The following is an 18,955-nucleotide window of genomic DNA, read 5'->3' on the forward strand; positions in this document are numbered from 1 at the left end:
GCTCTCCCCGCCCGGAAATGAGAAGCTGAAAACACGCGTCTGGGGTTTGAGAGCGTTGCAGCGTCAGTGATGTGCGGGTGGGGGCGAGGGGCCTCACTGCGAGCAGCAGCGACGTGCCACTTATTTTTTGGTGCTGTCGTTCATCAGGAGATGTGGAACGTATGCCATTTTTACCATGACAGAATCAAGAGTGGAGACTGAGGTATTTACAGAGGCTGTGATCGGCTGTGCTAGGTGAGATGAGCAGTATTTTGTAGAGTTAAATTAGTGTGGCTCTTCTGAAGAGAGCCAAGTATTCTGTTTCTCTGGGCTCTGTTGAGGTCCCTTTAATTTATGGGCAAGAAAACAGCAGCACAAGTACTCTTTCTAGTGCGTCTGGGCAAGGTACAGTAGCATGAGAAGAGTAAGACACCTAAAGTTAACAGTTGTGTGTACCGTGACCACTGCTGGCATGGTTTTTAATGTGCATTCCAGTTGTTGACAGCGTCAGCAGAAGCAAACAGAGGTGCAAAGTTTTTTGTTTTTTTTTTTTTTTAACATGTGTTCATATATGTGCAGGTGTGAGGCATCCTCAAGATATTCCATACCTAAAATTCCATTCTTAGGTATTCTTATATACGAATCGGATTTTGGAAACCTCTGGAATTTTTCTCACCTTGGGGGTTTTTATTTCAAGCTTCTGTTTTCCAAAGTGGTGTCCTTACTTGGTTTCATCTCTGCAGTAGTTTTCCTTGAGTTAGTCAAGGCATTTATAGAATCTTTGCGAAGTTCAGTCTCTGTATGCAGTCTTAACACTACAACAGTGCGTGTAACTGCTGGAGAGAAAAGCAATCCCTGATCTGTAGCAGTAAGGCCCAATATAGCTTGTTTATGACAGATAATGTGCGTCTTATCTGAAGGGAGTTTTTTTACTTTTTTGAGTTATTGCATCTTTTAGCAAAAGCGTGTCAAACTAGCTGTTTCATTTGTGTACTTAAGTTCTTCAGTTATCATAGGGTTTTTTTTTTTTTTTTTTGTTCAGGAAAGGCAAGCAAAATATTTTATGTGAAATGCAGACCATTCTGTAAACGTTTTGGGCAATGTTTATACAAGAAGGTAAAAGCTTATTTTTCCAGCAGATTGCTGGTGGTTACTCTTGGCACCTTGTCTTCCTTTGAGGCAGCTCTTCCTGGATTAGGTGCACATCAGCTCTCTCACTTGTTTAAGACTAAGTAGATCTCATCAATTTTTACTTTGGTGTTTTGATATTCAGCTATCATATTTTTTTATGTATGTGGAACTTGATTTAGAGATTTTTCTATTATTTTCTCTTCAAGTAGTTTTAAGAGGGTTTATTTTTTTTTTTAAATTCCTTTATCCTCAGTACAGTGCTTTTGTATTAGAATAAGTGTTTCTCTACGTAGTCTGTTTAGTTGCTTAGCGTGAAAATAGATACATGAAGCTACGCCTTGCTCTGAGATGCCCAGAACCTCCATGTAGAATTGTTGAAGCATCACCTCTAAAGGTTTTATTTATATTTTTTCCCTGCTCTAGGGACCTCCCTTGCATGATGTTTTCACTTGTATTTGCAACTTAAACTTTATTTAGTGGTGTGTGCATCTGCAATATTTCTTTCACTCCAACGATCTTGGAGGATCTGGAAATTTCATTCCTCTATCTAACAGGCAGCAATTAGGGGTAGTAGCAGTAGACTACTGTATTTATATGGAGGCCATCACTGATTGGTAGATCCCTACAGTTGCAGTGTCTCTGAAGTCTACTAATAATGTTATTGGCTTTCTAATTGCTGAAACTGTGGAACCAAATTTTTTTTTTTTAAATAGTACTATTTTTTTGGTCTTCGTATTTTATGTAAACATAATAATTTTTCATATTCTGAAAGCATTTCCATTACAACAGTGTGTTTTCATACAGTGTTTGTCTTTGTGTCATGATAAACTTGCTACATTTTACACGAATTATGTAGCTTTGCAACTAAATTGACCTAAACCCATTGCAGTATTATTGCAGTCATTAAAAGGAGAGCTTCTGTCCTTGTCAGAAATGGCCAGTGCTTTCTGGATGCTCTAGCACTGCACAAGTGCTATACATCTGTATCATAAATTTAAAAAGTCATGTGTTTTTTCACCTCTGAATGATTAAATACCCAAGGGATTTTTTTTTTTTTTAGGTGCTGTAGGGAATAGATTATGTCCTTTTGATAATTTGTAGCTAGCCTGTTTAAATTAAGACTTGTAAGCTGTTGGAAGACTCTGGATATATGTATGAACATTAACTTTATATAGTTTCAGCTTCTGTAAATTTGGGAGCTTTATTAATGGCTTTTTTATGAAGATACTTAACATTCCTTTTGGTTTTATGTAATGTGGAAATTCAGCTTGCCCTCTTAAAGTTATCCAGAGCTGTTCAATCTGTATAAGTAAAGTTGTGTGATGACACTGCTCCAAACAACATGTATGAGCACAGTAATAACTACAGAAATGTTTACTTTTTTTTGTTTCCTCATTAAAAACCCCACAGATTGAAGGGGAGAAATGCGGACTTTTTCAATGCTAAAGAAAAATTTGACACCTTGAAACAGACTCATGGCTGAGAGAGCTGTAACAGCTTAATGACCTGAAATATAAAAGGTGATGCAGAAAGGAGAAGATAGGACAGCCTATAGAAGTGAAAAAAAGGTAATCTGAACATGTGAGGCCAGTTGGAAAGGCCAAGGCTCAGAAAAGAATGTAACGGGGAAGGAAATAATGTACCTTAAGAACACCATCAGTATGAAGCAGAATAAGAAGCAGCTTTATTAGGCAGCTGTCAAGGAAAGCTGTTGGATGGATGGCTGATGCTGGGAAGGACAGTTTTAAACCTCTTGTTCTCGTCTTCACCTAAAGAGATCATTTCGATGAGCTTTATTAACAAATGTGTAAGTACTTGGCTGAGATAAATAGGTTAGATAAGTATTTAGGTAAGTTGGATATTTTTAGGTGCTCTAGACCTAATGAGTTTATACTTCAGTACCTGAAGAATTGATTGAAGCAATGTGAGATGCTGACAGTTATTTTTGAGAGGAAGTGAGTTGATATTGAGCTTTCCAAACACTGTGAGAGACCAAGCATCCTTTTCACCAAAGTCCATGTTGCCATTATTTTTGTTTGATTGGATCTAAATAACTTTCCATTCAGTGTCTTGGTCAGACCCTCAGTACTGCTCTTTGAAATACTTAATTTTATGCTGACTTGGCAAACCTGCTTGTTAGGTGATGGCTGAAGCACATATTGCTTAACACAACTTGCTGTGTCTTCTTGGAGTGACTATGTTAGTAGGATGATATAGGCAGATAAAGGACACAAGTTTGTGAGCACACAAGCACTTAGGCTTTTTTTTTCCAGCTACACCAACTATTCTAATAAAAGATACTATTCTAATAAAAGACTACTTTTGCATACCTTGCCTTGTCTAGTATAGAAGGTGCAGTCCCCTCCTTACATTTTAGTGATTTGAGTTGATAGAAGGAAAAAGAATATCCGGTAGTTCCTGCTACCTTTCATGACCTATTTTACAAGAGATACCAGCAGAGAAGGTATTTGGCAGACACTCTGATCCTTAAAGATTTACAGCTTGTCTCCAGAAGGTGTGCTCGAACAGGAATAATTAAAAGCACAAACAGGAGTGGGAAATGACTGGCAAGGGCAGCAGTTTGTATAAAGTGATCAAAGAGGTTCACAGGCTGATAGTGTTGTTTCTAAAAAGCAGAAATGTGTTGAAATATGTGAGCTGGAGTACTGGCTCCTGGTCAGATACCAGCTGAGGTATTTTCAGTTTCTGATCCCTATCATCTTTCATGCTTTTCTCTTGTCTGACTTCCCTGCACCCTCCCCTCCCCCTTTCTTATTTGCAGGACAGCAGAGATATCATTAAGACACAGGGTAAATCTGCAGGGCTTTTATGTGGATTAATTTTCTTCCCGCTCTTTAACTTGTGTTGACATCCATAATAAGATTTGTTAGGCCTCTTTGGTGAAAACGTTTACAAACTTATCTAGTTTCTAGATTTTTTTTTTTTTTTTTTGGTGAGCTAAGTCCTTGGTAGTAGATGTTGATTAATGTACTCAAATTCATGAAATTATTTTGACTATCTAAAATTAAAATGATAAACTTAATTGTACCAGAATTTTGACAAATATTTGATTTTGTTGAATTATTTACAGTGTCCAGAAATCAGAATTTGGTATGTAATGTAGCCTAGACTGTACCATAGGTATTTGTAAATGTTCTGGCTTTTATTATTGTTTTGGCTGTTAGCCTGCATGTTTGACCCTAGATATTTATATAACTCCAATTACTTGTATATACAGTTTTGAAGGTTGCTTAGCTGGGCAGTTTTTAACTATTCAAATGGGGTTTTATCGGGATGCATTTCTTGCCGTCAAAGGAATATCCAGTTGCCCACAATGGGGGAGGAAAAAAAAAAGGCAGAAAACCCAACCAAACCAAACAACCAAATCTCAATGTATTTTGAAATTCTTGCACTTAAAGTCCATTGTCAGTGCTCAAAGACAGTTAAGTTCAGTAGCTGTGTTATGTCCTATGACAAGCCTTTGTTCTCTGATTTTCCTGCTTCTGTTCATGAGGTTACACCCCCCTTCGCCCACCCCTCACCCCCGCCGCCCTGAGCAGAACAGTCAGGATTCAGTGCAGTTGCACTTGGAGCTTTGTTTCTTTGCAAGTGAACAGCTGAGTGTGAAAGAGACTAACCTTTGGCAATGGGACAGAATACTGACACGGCCAGTCACTGCATTTCCAATCCTGAGTGCGAGAATTGTTTGCCAGCTGAGGTGTGGTAACTTTGCAAGTAGTTCATGTTTACTTGCAGAAATATTTAGTCAATCCAGTTCTTGCAGTCTGTCTTAAGAAGTGTTGCATAAATGTACAGAACATAGTGCTTCAGTAGTAGCCTTTTGTGTGCTTTGATAGTCCATTCACAGTGGTCAGACCTTCAGTCAGGATTTTTGTAAGCAAACTGCGGTATTTTAGTGATTGTGTTTCAGCAATTTTATACTAAAGATGAGATGATTGAAGTTGTACTGACTTCTACTTTATCTAATAATTTTAACTAAAACCTTTTAAACTTACTAAGTGTAAAATTCTTAGTATAGGAAAAATGGTGAAGAAATGTTTACCCCACTTCCCAATCCCAGCATTTCATGCAGAATTGTCAAAGCTTATCAAGACTGTGTTTATTCTCTGCTATTATGATGTGCTTAGGTGAAACCAGCTAGAAGTTTCCTTTAGAAGCTATTGCTTGTAAGTACTTGAGATAATAATCCCTGTTCACTTTGCAGTACCTTGTTTTTAGAAGCATTAGGGCTCCGTAGTTACTGCAGCTTGAGTTCCTGTGCCTCAGCTGAAACATGGCATGTGCCAAATCCTTGATAAATGAGAGAGAGAGTTTAGTTAGCCAACATTGAAAGTGAAGAGACTAAACTGCTTTGTGTGTCACGTAGTCTTAGAGTTTGCCTGTGAACATTTTTGCCATGGTTCAGCTGACATGGAAAAACTGCATGTCATGCACGGTAACTTGGTTACAAACACGAACCTTTGCTCTGAATGCTATTAGAATTACTTGCTATGAATACAATTATAATTAATGATGTCTTCTTGGAGAGGCAAATGGTTTAAAACAAAACAGTGTTAAAATGGTCTGCGGGGTCAGCTTTATCAAGGAATAAACTTAGAGTAGAATGGAACCCACTACTATATAAAAACTGTCATGTTGTCACAACATACTAAGACTGTAGAGTAGTTATGATCACTAGAATAGTTGTAGACTGCTACTGGGAATGCTTTCTTTGATCCCCAGGACCAGCCAGCTCTGAAGAACATCTTTCTGCATATAGTATTTGGCTGGAGAGGTTGCTGGTGGCACATTGTAGCACTTATAGAATTCTACTGGAAAGCGATAGATTGTTGCAATGAATAAATTATTACATTGAAAACTTTGTAGTATTTTGCAAGTACTACAAGGTGGCTGGGTTGGTTTACCTGATCAGTTCTTCCACAGCAGTTCAACAGCTTGACCCAACTGTTCTCATGAATGTGGTTTTGAGGTTAGGGTCCAGTTTCCCAAAATTGGTGGTACTTTGAACAGGAGTCTAATGCCATCAGCACTATGTAACTGCAAGAATATTCCTTCCAGTTGGAGCATTACTGGGTCAATCAAATCTTTCTTTGCAACGTCAAGCTGTATTCCTTTGCAGGCCTGTAATCTGCTTCTAGTTTCCTGTATCTCATTTATGCCCCTGCTCAGATGTATCAGGTGTCTGTTCCATAGGCATGTATTAATACTGTACAACTATATCTAAGGTAGCCATTGCAGGTGTTCCATCCTTCTTGTAGAATTTGCAGAAAACTTTGCTTTGGACTATATGCATGTTTTTATGTTATGAGTTTCCTGGTCCATTCCAATGCCCCTTTGCTATGATGTGTCTGATGTCAAACACGTTGTAAAAATGGAATTTAAAATTTTAAATTTGCTGCATTGATAGAGTACTGAATTTGTTGTCTCAAGACATTTAAAAAATCAGATTTACTGAAATGCTTCCTGTGAACTTTTATAAGCCTATAAATATAACTTGGAAATGTGTGATCTTTTGAGGGCTAAAAATTCACTCTAAATTTAATGTTGCTAGATTACCACAAACGTAGGAAGCAGATGGTTGAGGAAAAAGAAGCAAACTTTTAATTTCAAAATGGATCCTTAAAACATGTGACAGTTGTTTCCAACATTTTTACTTAGAGGAATTTTAGGTTCCTTTCCATGGACATGCAAAGTCCATGAGAAAATCTCAGATAATTGTTTTATAACATGAATGAACAGTGTGTTCTTAATCATCTTGCATGGTTGTTTGAGAGGTGTAGGTTGTGGATATCTTCCGCAGCAAATAGTTAGAAGAACCACAGATCATGGACCAGTGACTCAGGCTTTGGGATGTTTAGCTTGCATTGCTTATTGTAGTTTTAATTATTGGCTTCTTTGCTTTTAGGAGCTGTAGCACTGAAGAATCTTGAAATAAAAGAAAATGCACTGGTAAGTTAGTGCAAATGTAAATAAAACTTGCAGAAAAGATTCTTTAACAATGTTTTAGATTCTGTGTGCTTTTTTGGGTTCTTATTTTAAGGTATGATATCTTTTAAGTGAAAACTTAGTGTTGTGTTTTCTCTGCACTTGTGTGGAATGTCTAATTAATTTTAGATTAAATTTAAAGGTTAAGATGTATGCTGGCTTCATTTAGCTTCCCCCTCACCCCCATGTTTTTTTTTTCCAAAACAACTCTCAGCAATTGCTAAAAGTATGTGTTTAGGTCAAAAACAATACTCAGAGACTTTTTTTGTCTCTTGCTCATGATGCTAGAAACTTACTCTTGGGACTGCATTTAGCTGAGTATGGTTTAACAGTCTAAATGGGTAACCAAACACTTGCTTGTTCCATGGTATTGGCAAACTTTTTTCAGTGGTTGAAAGGTAAATTCATTGTTAAGGTTATAGTCATCTTATTTCCCTATATGGGAATACTTCACAAATTGCTGAAGTGACCTTAAGTGTTCCAAACCGCTTTCTTTCAGAGTCAGTTGGACGTGCCATTTAAAGTTAAAGCAGGACATATTGGTAAGTTACATTTTATCCTAGACCTATGCAGGAGTTACTGAGTATGTTACTTTTCCTTGCAAGTGGCTTTAAGCAGCCTAAGCAAGTAATTTTCCAAGTTCCCTTAATTTGCATATTTTGTACACTCCGAGGCTTGTATTTTGTGAAAAAAAAAAAAAAAAAAAAAAATGAAGAAGTCAGTTTTCTTGAGTTGAGATGGTAAACTTAAAATACGTTGCAATTTTACATAATCACTTCAATATTAATGAGAAAAGAATCCAACACAGCAAAGGTGAACAACTGAGCACGACTGGATCTCATCCCGTGTTTTAGTGCAACAGCAGAACTGATTCTACCTTCCGCTTCACTTTCTTCCTTCTTTAGTCCTTTTGCTGATCTGAAAAGTTTTCTCATTGCAAGTTGACTGTCATGTAGAAGTGAGTGGTTTCTTAAAGCAAACTAAGTCTAAAGCTACCAGGTTTACCTTAAATCTATCCTGGAAATATAGTATTTTCCTGTGACAGATTTCATAGTTTATTAAAATAGGCACTTGTGTGTCGAGTGAAAGGTGCTGTAACCTCAGAGTCCCCATGTTCACAAAACATATACAGGATGTTAAGACTGTCTTCCACAGAAAAAAAGATGTATTTTTAAAACTCTGGGTTGGGGATTATTTCGCTGGCTGGTCATGGATGAGCTGACAATGCTTTTCTTATTTATAAGGGTGCTGCAGTGTATTTGCACAGGGGGACAGTTTGCTGTTAAAAGGAATATAATTGAAGGGAGTAAGGAGAGGACCTGTAGACTTAATGGTTCTGCTCATGGAAAAACTTGCCTCATGTTCATTTGTGTACAATGTAAAACAATTATCCAAAGGACATATGCCTCAGATGGACTGTTTTTTGTCTGTCCCACATAATAACTGTTCAGAGGCTTTGTGGTTAATGTTGATTATCTTTGTAATGTGTTTTTTTTTTTTTAAGTTCAACTGCCTGTGTACCTCGACCTTTTTGTTTTGTGTTTGTAGGTCAACTTAACCTACAGATTCCGTGGCAGAACCTTTATACTCAGCCTGTTGAAGCAGTTCTTGATGGCGTTTATTTGCTTATTGTGCCTACAGCCAGTAAGTTAAGGCAGATGAAAAAGGGAACATAGATTGGTGGGATTTCAGAAGTGTCTGGAATTGGTTGATACTGTTTTCATGAGCTTGATTCCTTGTAGGTACTCTAGCAAATACAATTAGAAAATTGGAATGTGGTGTCTTTCTGTAGCCTACATTTAGGCACCTAATTTTTTGCTGTTACATAACTGTTAACAAAATCTGCAAATTACTGCTTTGAAATAACATCTTTAAAAATTGTGTTTTTTTATCATACCTTTTAAAATTGTGTATTTAGGCATAAAATATGATGCTGAAAAAGAAGCCAGGCAGCTCTTGGAAGCAAGGCAAAGGGAGTTGCAAAGGATAGAGGAAGCAAAGCAGAAAATAGCTGACCAAGGTAAGAGTGGGAAAAGCTAGTGAGAATGATATATTCTTATATATTGTAATCCAGAAAGATGCTGGATTTGTCAGTGTTTTAGGTTATGATTTTCCTCTTGATGATTAAAAACCAATTAGTTACAGATTTTCAGTTGTAGCTGCCATCAATACTGCAGAATGGACATCCTGAAAATAAAAAGGTTCAAGCATTGGTGTAGTCTGATGTAAATAAGGTTTTTGAAATATTGCTTCCTTGTGTCATATATTGCCTGACATTTTCTTTCCTCTTATTTCATAAGAAGCAACTTTGTTTCTAGTAACAAAGAATTTTTAAGGTTGTACTTTTTTAAGGATTCTGTTCATTCTTTGATACGTGCTAAGTCTTAATATCTTAAATTCAACTTTTGTTACTTTCGAGAAATATGTATTGACCAACTTGATTATCAGTGGGTACAAGTCAAGCTTTTGAACAACCTTGTTCTTTGTGGCAGATAATAAATCTGAAACGGAGGATATAAATGTTACAGATTTTACTGAAAGGGTGCTTCTTTGTACAACTGGAACACAGTGTAATAGACAATTTAAGTATCTTTAATGCAAACTTTATTATGTTATTGTTTTCTGTGGTGTAGTTTTAAAAATAATGCAAACAAGATACTGAGTTATTTTTCTTTAACTTAGATAAAGTAAAAGAAGAGAAACAAGACACTTTTGTAGAAAAATTAGTCACTCAGGTCATTAAAAATCTTCAGGTGAAAATCTCCAACATCCATATTCGCTATGAAGACGACGTAAGTACTTTGGTATATCTCAGCACAGGGGTTGTGCACTGCAACATGGAATTAGGAATCTGTCCCATTTTTTTTCTCTTAGTTTGTTTCCATGTTAGAGGGAATCCTAGTAAAGTTTTGGAAATTTCATAGCCCTAGAAAAAAAAATAAAACGTGATAAAAAGCTTGTACCGAAGTATAAATGTATTTATAAGCATATGGATGGGTGCAAAGAAGTTATAGTTGTCAGATCTTTGATGTGGATATCTATAAATACTGACAGGTATCTATTTAGCTAGATATGTAGATACATATAAAAAACCAATTGCTGGCTGTTTACTTACAAATCTAAATTTAGAGCATAAGGTAATTTTTTTTTTTTTAATATCTTTTCCCCCTGCTCTATTAGATCACAAATAAGAATAACCCCTTATCATTTGGGATCTCACTTCAGAATCTAAGTTTGCAGGTAACTTTATTTTTCATCTAAGTATGCTTTATGGATGTATACTGATAGGTTAAGTTACATTTTTGTGTATTTTTGTGCTCTCTGATAACATACTGTCTATTGAAGACATATCTATAGTCATGAACAACACACAATGGTAACTACTCAGTTTAACAAACCAAACATATGTATTGTGGTGGAGGTGCCATTAAAGTGCTAGCATTAAGACAGACACCTGGGAGGAAATTCTTAATGCTCATCCTGCTGCACTTTGGTTGCCAAGTACCAGACTTTGCTGGATTTCGACTATTCAGAATCTGTGAGTATTTTACGGAAATTGTCGTTATTTCCAGGAAAGGAAGTTACTTGATACTAAGGATATGAAAGAAAGGCACTTTTTTTTAAAAAAATGGATGACATCTTGTTTCAAACTGGAGCTCCGTTTGAAGTCTGCAAGCTACACTTTAAAGTAGTCATTGTAGACTGTGTATGTTTTTTTTTTTCTGGATGACTATGTAGTAGCTGCAATATGCTGACTCTGGGAAGTTGCTCCAGTTCATGAGCTTTTGCTGTGTAACTGCTAATCTTAAAGGAGATATGTCTAAGTAAATGTTACTTTCTTGAATGAAGTAGTTATGAGTGCTTGTTCCTGGCTCATTGAAAAGTATTTGGCAGCCCCTTCCCCTAAGCAGTTTTGCATAGTGAACAAAAGCTTTGATATTCTTACTACTTCATGCTTGAAACGCATATTAGCTGTGGGAAAGGCTATATATGCTATTGCACATAGTGTTTCTGTTGGGCTCAAACTAAAATGTTAATTCTAGAATTATAAAAGAAGTCCTCTACTTATCTCTTGCCAAAGAGCCCGCCTAAAATCAATATTGGTGTGAAGGAAAAGACTCTGCAATACTGAAAACAGAACTTTAACAAATCTTTTGGTTCTTCGTGTGCAGCCTGCCAGTCACTGCATGTATGTGTGTATTTTTTGGGAGGAAATAGCCTTATCAATTTTCCACTTAAAAGAACGGCTTAATCATCTTAATTCAGAAGACGACATTGCATTCTTTTCAGTGGGGTTTAGTTATGTTGTTCCTCTCTTTTTTTATCCTTTGTTTCAGTTGTAAGAGGGTGGTGTGTTATAGATACTGGAATAAGTTTCTTTTCTCCTTTCAGACCTCTGATAAGAATTGGAATCCATGTTTACATGATGAAACTGCCAAGTTGTTTTATAAGGTACAGTATAAATTGTAAACTAAAGAAATAATTGTTAGTAAAACAAGCTGAGTTAGAGTTCCTTCCACAGAAACTGAGATGAAGAAAACTTGTAACTGGGTAGGCTCTAAAATAAAGCATAGCCTGCAAGGAGAATTCTGAATATTTTTATTCATCCAAGCTTTGTGAAATCCAAATTATTAATCTAAATTGTGGGTAGTAACAGATCTGTTTTGTTGTACTTCCAGCTAGTACGGTTGGATAACCTTTTTGCTTACTGGAATGTGAAATCGGAGATGTTCTACCATGGTGGTTGTGAGGAATCGTTGGTAAGTAAAGCATGAGATAATGTTTCTAGAATTCTAGTTCGTACTGCGAAGCGTAGAGCATGCTTGATATTCTGTTCTGTTCCCATTTGTGTCAAAGAACTGGAGAACTGTCTTGTTAGTAATATTTTTTTAGGAAAAGTATTAAGTGTTTTTTATGTGATGGAAGTACAACACCCCATCTGACGAAGTTAAAAAAAATCCTTTGCTAATTACAAAATTACACACAATATATGGTCATCTTACTGTTCAGCCATTTTATTAGCTAAAAATAGAAATCTTACTCTGTTTAAAACATATATTAATATTTTGAGTTGTGCAGTATATCAGAGTGTTTATCAGAAACCTGTATTAAAATGCTAACGTTTTGTATTTTAAAACTCTATCCTGAAATAAAAGTGCAATTTATTTTTAAATCCATTGTGTATGTAGGTTAACTTAAAACAGGGAGTTGCCAGCCACAATGTGATTCCAGAAGGTTATGATTTTGGTAAGTGGTATTTTATTTGTAATATGCGTGTATACTTCTAATATTGAATGCTTTTCAGAGGTTGATACTTCAACTGTGATTAAAATAATCTTAGTAAGAAGTGCAGTTTAGTTCTTTTGTAGGAATAACTGTCTTTCTGACAGTGAATCCTATACCATATCTGTAGTCTTAATGCTACCACATAAAATGTGTAGCTAAAAGTAAAATGAGCTTCACAAGAAATACAGGGCTTAAAATGAAACAAAGGTAAATTGGTTTAAACAGTTTCGTTTTGCAGAAATGTCTGTTTCCACTTTTATGCATCTTTCAGTGAATTTAGAATATTTTGTATGTAGATGGTCTGTTATTTCTGTTGCAATCAAAGGAATTTTATTTTATAAAAATACAATTTACACAAATTCAATGAATACAAATTCTTATTGTTGGATCAGTTGCTGAAACAAATGTAAAAACTGAACATGGCTTTTGAAGGCTCTGTTGAATGCCTGATATTGGCAAATTGTGCAACAGATATAACATTCTGCTCTGAATAGTTTTCATGTGGTGTGCTTTGCTTAATGTAGGACCCATATTGATTTTTTTCCATGCTTACTTGGGCTTGGATTTAGAAATGTGGAATATTTGGGTTTTATCCACTCTTGTGAGTATAACTTATCAAACGGCGTAAAACATTAATGTATTAAAAAAACCAAAACCTTAATGGAATAACAGTTGTTATATTGAAATAAGTGCTATGTTTAAAACGATCTTGTACTGTAAACAGCTTATATCATAGCCAAAACCCCCCAGGTTTCTTGCAAATATATGCTAGTAATTGAAACATCTGCCATGTAATATTGCCTACAGGAAATTTTGTAGAAATGTTCCACAAATATTACGAGAAGGAGCTGGAAATAGTATATAGAGAGTATAGATTGTAGTATATTTTAAGCTTTGTTAATGAAGTCTTCATATTTTGAAGTCTAGCATTTTTAAATGACTAATCTGATATTAGCCTAAGTTATAAGTATTATGTATCGTCTTTGGCAGTAAAGAATTTAACTGCACTTTTCTCTCAACCTCTGTTTTTTAGTATTCCGCCCAATTTCAGCTAAAGCCAAACTCCTTATGAATCCTCGATCTGATGTTGACTTTTCATCACCAAAAATGGATTTAGATGTAAATTTACAGGACATAACTGTTGAATTCAATAAGCCACAGGTATCAACTATTTCTCTGAATTTCTATGTAATGTGGTAAAAATGTTGGTTTGTAAGAATAATAAGAAAACAGTCAGAAATTTTATAATACATACAGAATCAGTTCATTTCTTAGTCTTGTTTTCCTTTGAAAATTTCTTTTAAATAGAGGCTTGCTTTGTGTTGTTATCAGACAATGACACTTCGAATTCTTTCTTGTTTGGTTGTTTTTTAGTACTTCAGTGTTATGGAGCTTCTTGAGTCTATTGATATGATGACTCGAAACCTGCCGTACAGGAAGTACAGACCTGATGTTCCATTGCACAACAATGCTAAGATATGGTAAGCTTCCTCAGACTTTGGAAATAATTTATTAGTTGTAATTATTTCAATTTAATAATGGGATTGTTTCTTACTTAAGGAGGTTAAAACTAATTTCCTTCTGAAAAAGTCTTTTCTTTTGTTTCTGTTCTGTTTTTAAGCTAGGAGTATCAAAAATACTTTGAGGACCTTAAACCAAAGCCAGGGATACAATATTTGAAAGCCTGCATTTGCTGTCTTAAAGACCATTACCAGAAACTTGATAGTGTTTTAATATCTTAACTCTGTTTTAATGAAGGAGAGCTCATTATATCTTGAGTGCTATCACAAGAACGTAGCCATTATCTTAAAACAGGCAAACCTTTTCAACACAGATGGCAGAGGTTTGATATATTTTCAGAAGATTCCTTACAATTCTGTTTTGTTTATTTACACATGGAGACATATGCACACATATATTTGTGGGCACCTTTTGTACAAGGTTACTTCTTAATTTTTGCAAAATAGCAACCTATCAACTTTGTGTGGAAGAAAAAGTAAAATCCTTGGATTTCTCTACTTATCAGAATTGTGATATTATACAAGGGATTTCATTCTTTCACAGCTTGAAGTTGTGTTTAGTGGGAGTCTGCATATCTCTATCTGTCTTTTTAGTATACCAAAAGAAATGTAAACTGTACTTCATTTGTCTTTGCTTTTAGGTGGAAGTATGTTATTTATGGCATCCTTGAAGTAAATGTTCAGCCTAAGCTCCAAATGTGGTCATGGGAACATATTTGGCACCATAGGAAACAAGTGAAGAACTATAAAGAGATGTATAAAACAAAGATAACATCAAAAAAACCTAATGAAGAAATCTTAAAAGTGTTAGAGGTTAGCCATTTTATATTAAAGGCTTAAGTTTTGTTCATCTTCCTCTTTTCTTAAACTTAGTACTGACTTAGGACAGTGTAAATATTTAAAATAAATTTTCACTGGCCACACTTGCAACTTCTTAAGTACCTTTCTCTGTGAGTAGTACTAACAAGCACATTAGATCATTTGTAAAATTAGCAACTGCAGCGAAGAAAAACATAAATTGATGTGCATTTAATTCCTGGGTTTATTTTAAGTTTTCAGCTTGAGTGAATTAACTTTAATTGCACTGAAAGAGTTGTTTATTATCATTTCCTGTAAAACTGAGCTGTGAAATCTAACTAAATGGAATTGTCAAAAATAATTTCTCACTTGTTTCTAGGAATTTGAAAAGGCCTTGGATATTTTTAACATCACGCTAGCAAGGCAACAAGCAGAAGTTGAGGTAAAATTTCATTATTTAAATGAGTCTAAAAATAACTGCAGCATAAGCTTGTGAAGATTTTAGGCAGGTGTGTTTTTGTTTTTGTGGTTGAACTGTGCATCATACAGTCTTTCTATTTTCCTTATATTCCACATTTGTTGTTATAAAGGACAGTTAATTTCAATTTCTAGTAAAGCAAAAATTAAATAGCTCCATATACTGCTGCTTCAGAATAACTGGTCTGGGATGAATTTCCTTCCACTTTTGGTGAGGAAGACCTGCTGTGGAAAGGATGTGGAAATCTACTGTGGTCAAAGGATGATAGGATAACTGAGGTTGGAAGCAATTATACCCAAAGCTTCATTTTTTTTGTGCTTTGGTTGGTGTTTTTTTTTTTTATCCTCTCTTTCTTTTCTTTCCCAGCAGCCTACACTATTAGTTTATTCCTTTCCTTCCTGATACCCTATTTTTTAGGCCAAACACCTGTGTATCTAGTATGTTGACCTGTCATTACTGTCTGCAAATGTTATTCGGAACGCAGCAAATGCAGCATACGCCTCAGTAGATAACCATAGTTAGGCAAAGTAATGTGACTTGAGTAGTTATACAGTTTGTCAGCCTTGTTTTTTCTAGGTTACTGTACTGCTTAGTTTCAGAGTAGTTTCTGAGCATCATTTGGGGAGACTGAAGTGAAATCTGTGTAGGTTTTCTGAAATCTATAAACTGGTTTTTGTCCATCAATCAGTGTAACTTAAAGTGAACAATACTCTTTATAAAAAAGACTTTGGAGGATTTTGCGCAAACTTTTTGAGGTCTTGTGTTGGTTAGCTGAGATTCTGCATCATCTGAGGTGGATCAGTATTATCAGGTCAGAAGCCTTTGTGTTTTTGTGGTTAGTCCTGCCTTCCACTGGCCTGTAGGTAGGTACATGTAACAAGTCCCTAAAATGTTCCCATTTACAGCCAGCTGTCTTCACATTCATTAGAGCATCTCTTAAATTCAAGGCTTATCTGCAAGTGTTTGTATCTTTTCAGATCATATCAGCCACAAAGGAAAATAATTAGTGTGGTGCACCACAGTTTTGAGAACTCCTCTGTCTCTTAGATCCCTTGGTGTTTGTTTGGTGTTCCTTATGCCAAACTTTCAGTGTTCAGGTCCAGATATAATTTCCACTTCCTGTGAGTACCCAGTATTAGAATCATCACTGGCATCAGACAGGGCATCCCCTAGTTATTGAAGTAATGAATGTAGGATAAGGGAGGGATTGCATACTGTTGTAGTAATATCTGTCAAATACAGGAGTAGTTTTCTATGTTCCTTAGACTAAATGCGAGGAAAATTACAAGAGTAATAATTTTTTATTATTGTTGTTGTTTTGGACGTCTATCTTGAAATTAAAAATACAGGGGATATTTAATATTTGTTCTGTGGTGGCTATCTCTTTGCCTACATATTTTTTAATGTTTCCTTATCATCGTTATGTAGAGCACTATATAATGTGGATTTTTTTTGTGGTGAGAGCTAGGGAGAAGATCTGATGTGCACGAAACATTTATTGACTTAAAATCAGCTACCTTTTGCTTGCTTTTTTTGTTCATAAAGGTGAATGATTTTATTCAAGTGAGAAGTGGTCCCATGATGCACAGTGTACTTGAAAAAGTTATTGGAAAAACTAAAAATTAACACGTTGCATTTTCAATGGTTGTCTAATGATGTTTTGATGTGTTAGAACATGTCTTGGGTCCATATTTTTCGTAGGAAAATGAAGCAAAAAGCATGAAGAAAATTACTTGTTTATTTTTAACTTTGAGTTATTTAATTTTCAGGCAACTAAGGCTGGATTAAAAATCTACAGGCCAGGAGTAAAGCAAGATGATGAAAATTCTGGTGGTTGGTTTAGTTGGATATGGAGCTGGTCAGGTGAAAAAAAGGATGAACAAAAACAAGAAGTTAAGGGTTCAAGTATGTTCATTTGTTGGTATTTTCTTCTATTATTAAAAATGACTTACTAGAATAATACATCCCTAGCAACGGAACTTTGGATTTTTTTAAGTATTTGGGGTATTGGATTACTGATTTTTACATTTCCTCTTCTTTTTTTTTTTTTTTTTTTTCCTGATGAAGTTGTTAATTGCATGTTGCAGAGGTCTTTTACAGTTCCTTCCATGGGTCTTTGTGAACAGTCTTCCGTTGGTGCTTTCTTCTGCCACGGTTTCCCCGTTTGTCTGCTTGCTGTACCATATATGGGGATTTGAAGAAAGTACTAGAAAATGTTAGCAGTTAATGGAATGTAAACAATTTTACTTCCATTCATTTTTTAATTTGTCCATTTCACAAAGAGCAGTAGAGTTTGATTCACTTAAGTACTGGGCACCTAGTAAAGGTTGGGAAACATGCGAAGCAAGTCAAAAGGTTGCTTCTGTTGTTAGCAAGCTAGGAAAAGTACAACTGTATTTTAAAGTGTGCTTCAGGACACTTAAGCAAAAACCCTGAGGTTTATAGCAAACTCTTATTACTGTCAACTTTGTCCTAAATTAGTATCTACAGTATGCTATAGAGCTACCAAACTCTGGAAAGAGTATAACAGTATTTGCAATTTTCACGTACCTATATTGAGTTTAACCTCTTGCAATATGACAGGTCTTGAAGAGCTGATGACACGTGAAGAGAAGGCTAAACTTTATGCAGCAATTGGATATAGTGAAACAGCTGTGGATCCAACTCTTCCAAAATCAGTAAGGCACAACTGACTATGACAGCAAACAATTGCTATCTACTTTTGCTTATAAATGTAAAGATAATAGCTTTATGTACTAATAAAAATCTAAAGATGATAGGAAATCACTTCTAAAATTACTTGAAGTTCTGTCTCTATATTTGAATACTGTTCTGACACTTCTGAATTAAGGTGCTGCATGCTGGCTTTGTGCATGACAGTGTCCTTAGATGTAGCTTCAGGAAAGTGGTTATAGAGCTTACTTGGGATATTTTGAAAAAGTTCAGCATGAAATTTTACTTACTCTAGATAGAATAAAGTCATGTAAGTAGTGTGTTGTTGTTTTAAGTTATTAAATGCTTAATACATCCTCTAACAATATCGAAAAACTTATAAAGAAGATCCACTAAGTGTTTCACTGGAGTCTTAAATGTGAGTGGTAGTGGATGAGGCAGTGTAGGTAGGTGAGTGTGTAAGGAAAGAGGTGATTGAAGGACTGCAGTGAGGAAAGTAACCTTTTTTTTTTTTTTAACCATTCAGAAATAGTCTGACAAGTCATCTTGATGTGAGATACTATGCATGGTACAATGGACTGCTTCCAGCTCTATATCAGAGGGCTTTTATCTCAGAATGTGGTGTAGAAACATCAAGACTTGTAAGCATAGTCTACTCTTACTCTTAACACCACCTCTTCGTAATAACTGTTTGCAAATGACTTATACACCAGCTATGATACAACCTACTTATAGTACCAGAAAAATAGTATTAGACTGGTATTTGTGGTTTCCATCTCTTCATCGACTGTATTGGAATATATATTAACATACTTTATAATTCACTGTTGTTGTTTTTCTTGCATATCTAGTATGAAGCCATGAAGTTCTCTGTGAAGTTATTAAGCATGTCTATATCAATAAGAGAAACGAAGCAAACTCCTGGGCTGGTAGAATTTGCATTAACTGGCTTGAGTACGGTATTTACCCAACGACCAGGTGCACAAGCAATAAGGTGAACTCTCTCTATCAAAATGACTTTGTTCCTCATGAAATGTTGATGACAGCTAATAGGCGTTGACCAAGTCTTACTGATCACCCCCTG

At 35.5% G+C, this 18,955-nt stretch overlaps 1 protein-coding gene across 1 annotated transcript; it reads left to right on the plus strand.

Annotated features, from left to right (window-relative positions):
* Window positions 1–7,036: 7,036 nt before the first annotated feature.
* Window positions 7,037–18,869, plus strand: LOC103770833 (vacuolar protein sorting-associated protein 13A-like; the record flags this gene model as incomplete). Its single annotated transcript, XM_008938108.1, has 16 exons — window positions 7,037–7,080; window positions 7,616–7,658; window positions 8,665–8,760; window positions 9,035–9,136; window positions 9,799–9,908; window positions 10,297–10,356; window positions 11,509–11,568; window positions 11,796–11,876; window positions 12,306–12,363; window positions 13,436–13,563; window positions 13,777–13,883; window positions 14,564–14,735; window positions 15,100–15,162; window positions 16,968–17,103; window positions 17,782–17,876; window positions 18,723–18,869. Coding segments are annotated over 16 exons (1,502 nt in total), but the record flags the coding sequence as incomplete, so codon positions are not given.
* Between the last annotated feature and the right edge of the window lie 86 nt (window positions 18,870–18,955).

Source organism: Merops nubicus, unplaced genomic scaffold (assembly GCF_000691845.1).
Source record: "Merops nubicus isolate BGI_N331 unplaced genomic scaffold, ASM69184v1 Scaffold47293, whole genome shotgun sequence".
NCBI lineage: Eukaryota > Metazoa > Chordata > Aves > Coraciiformes > Meropidae > Merops > Merops nubicus.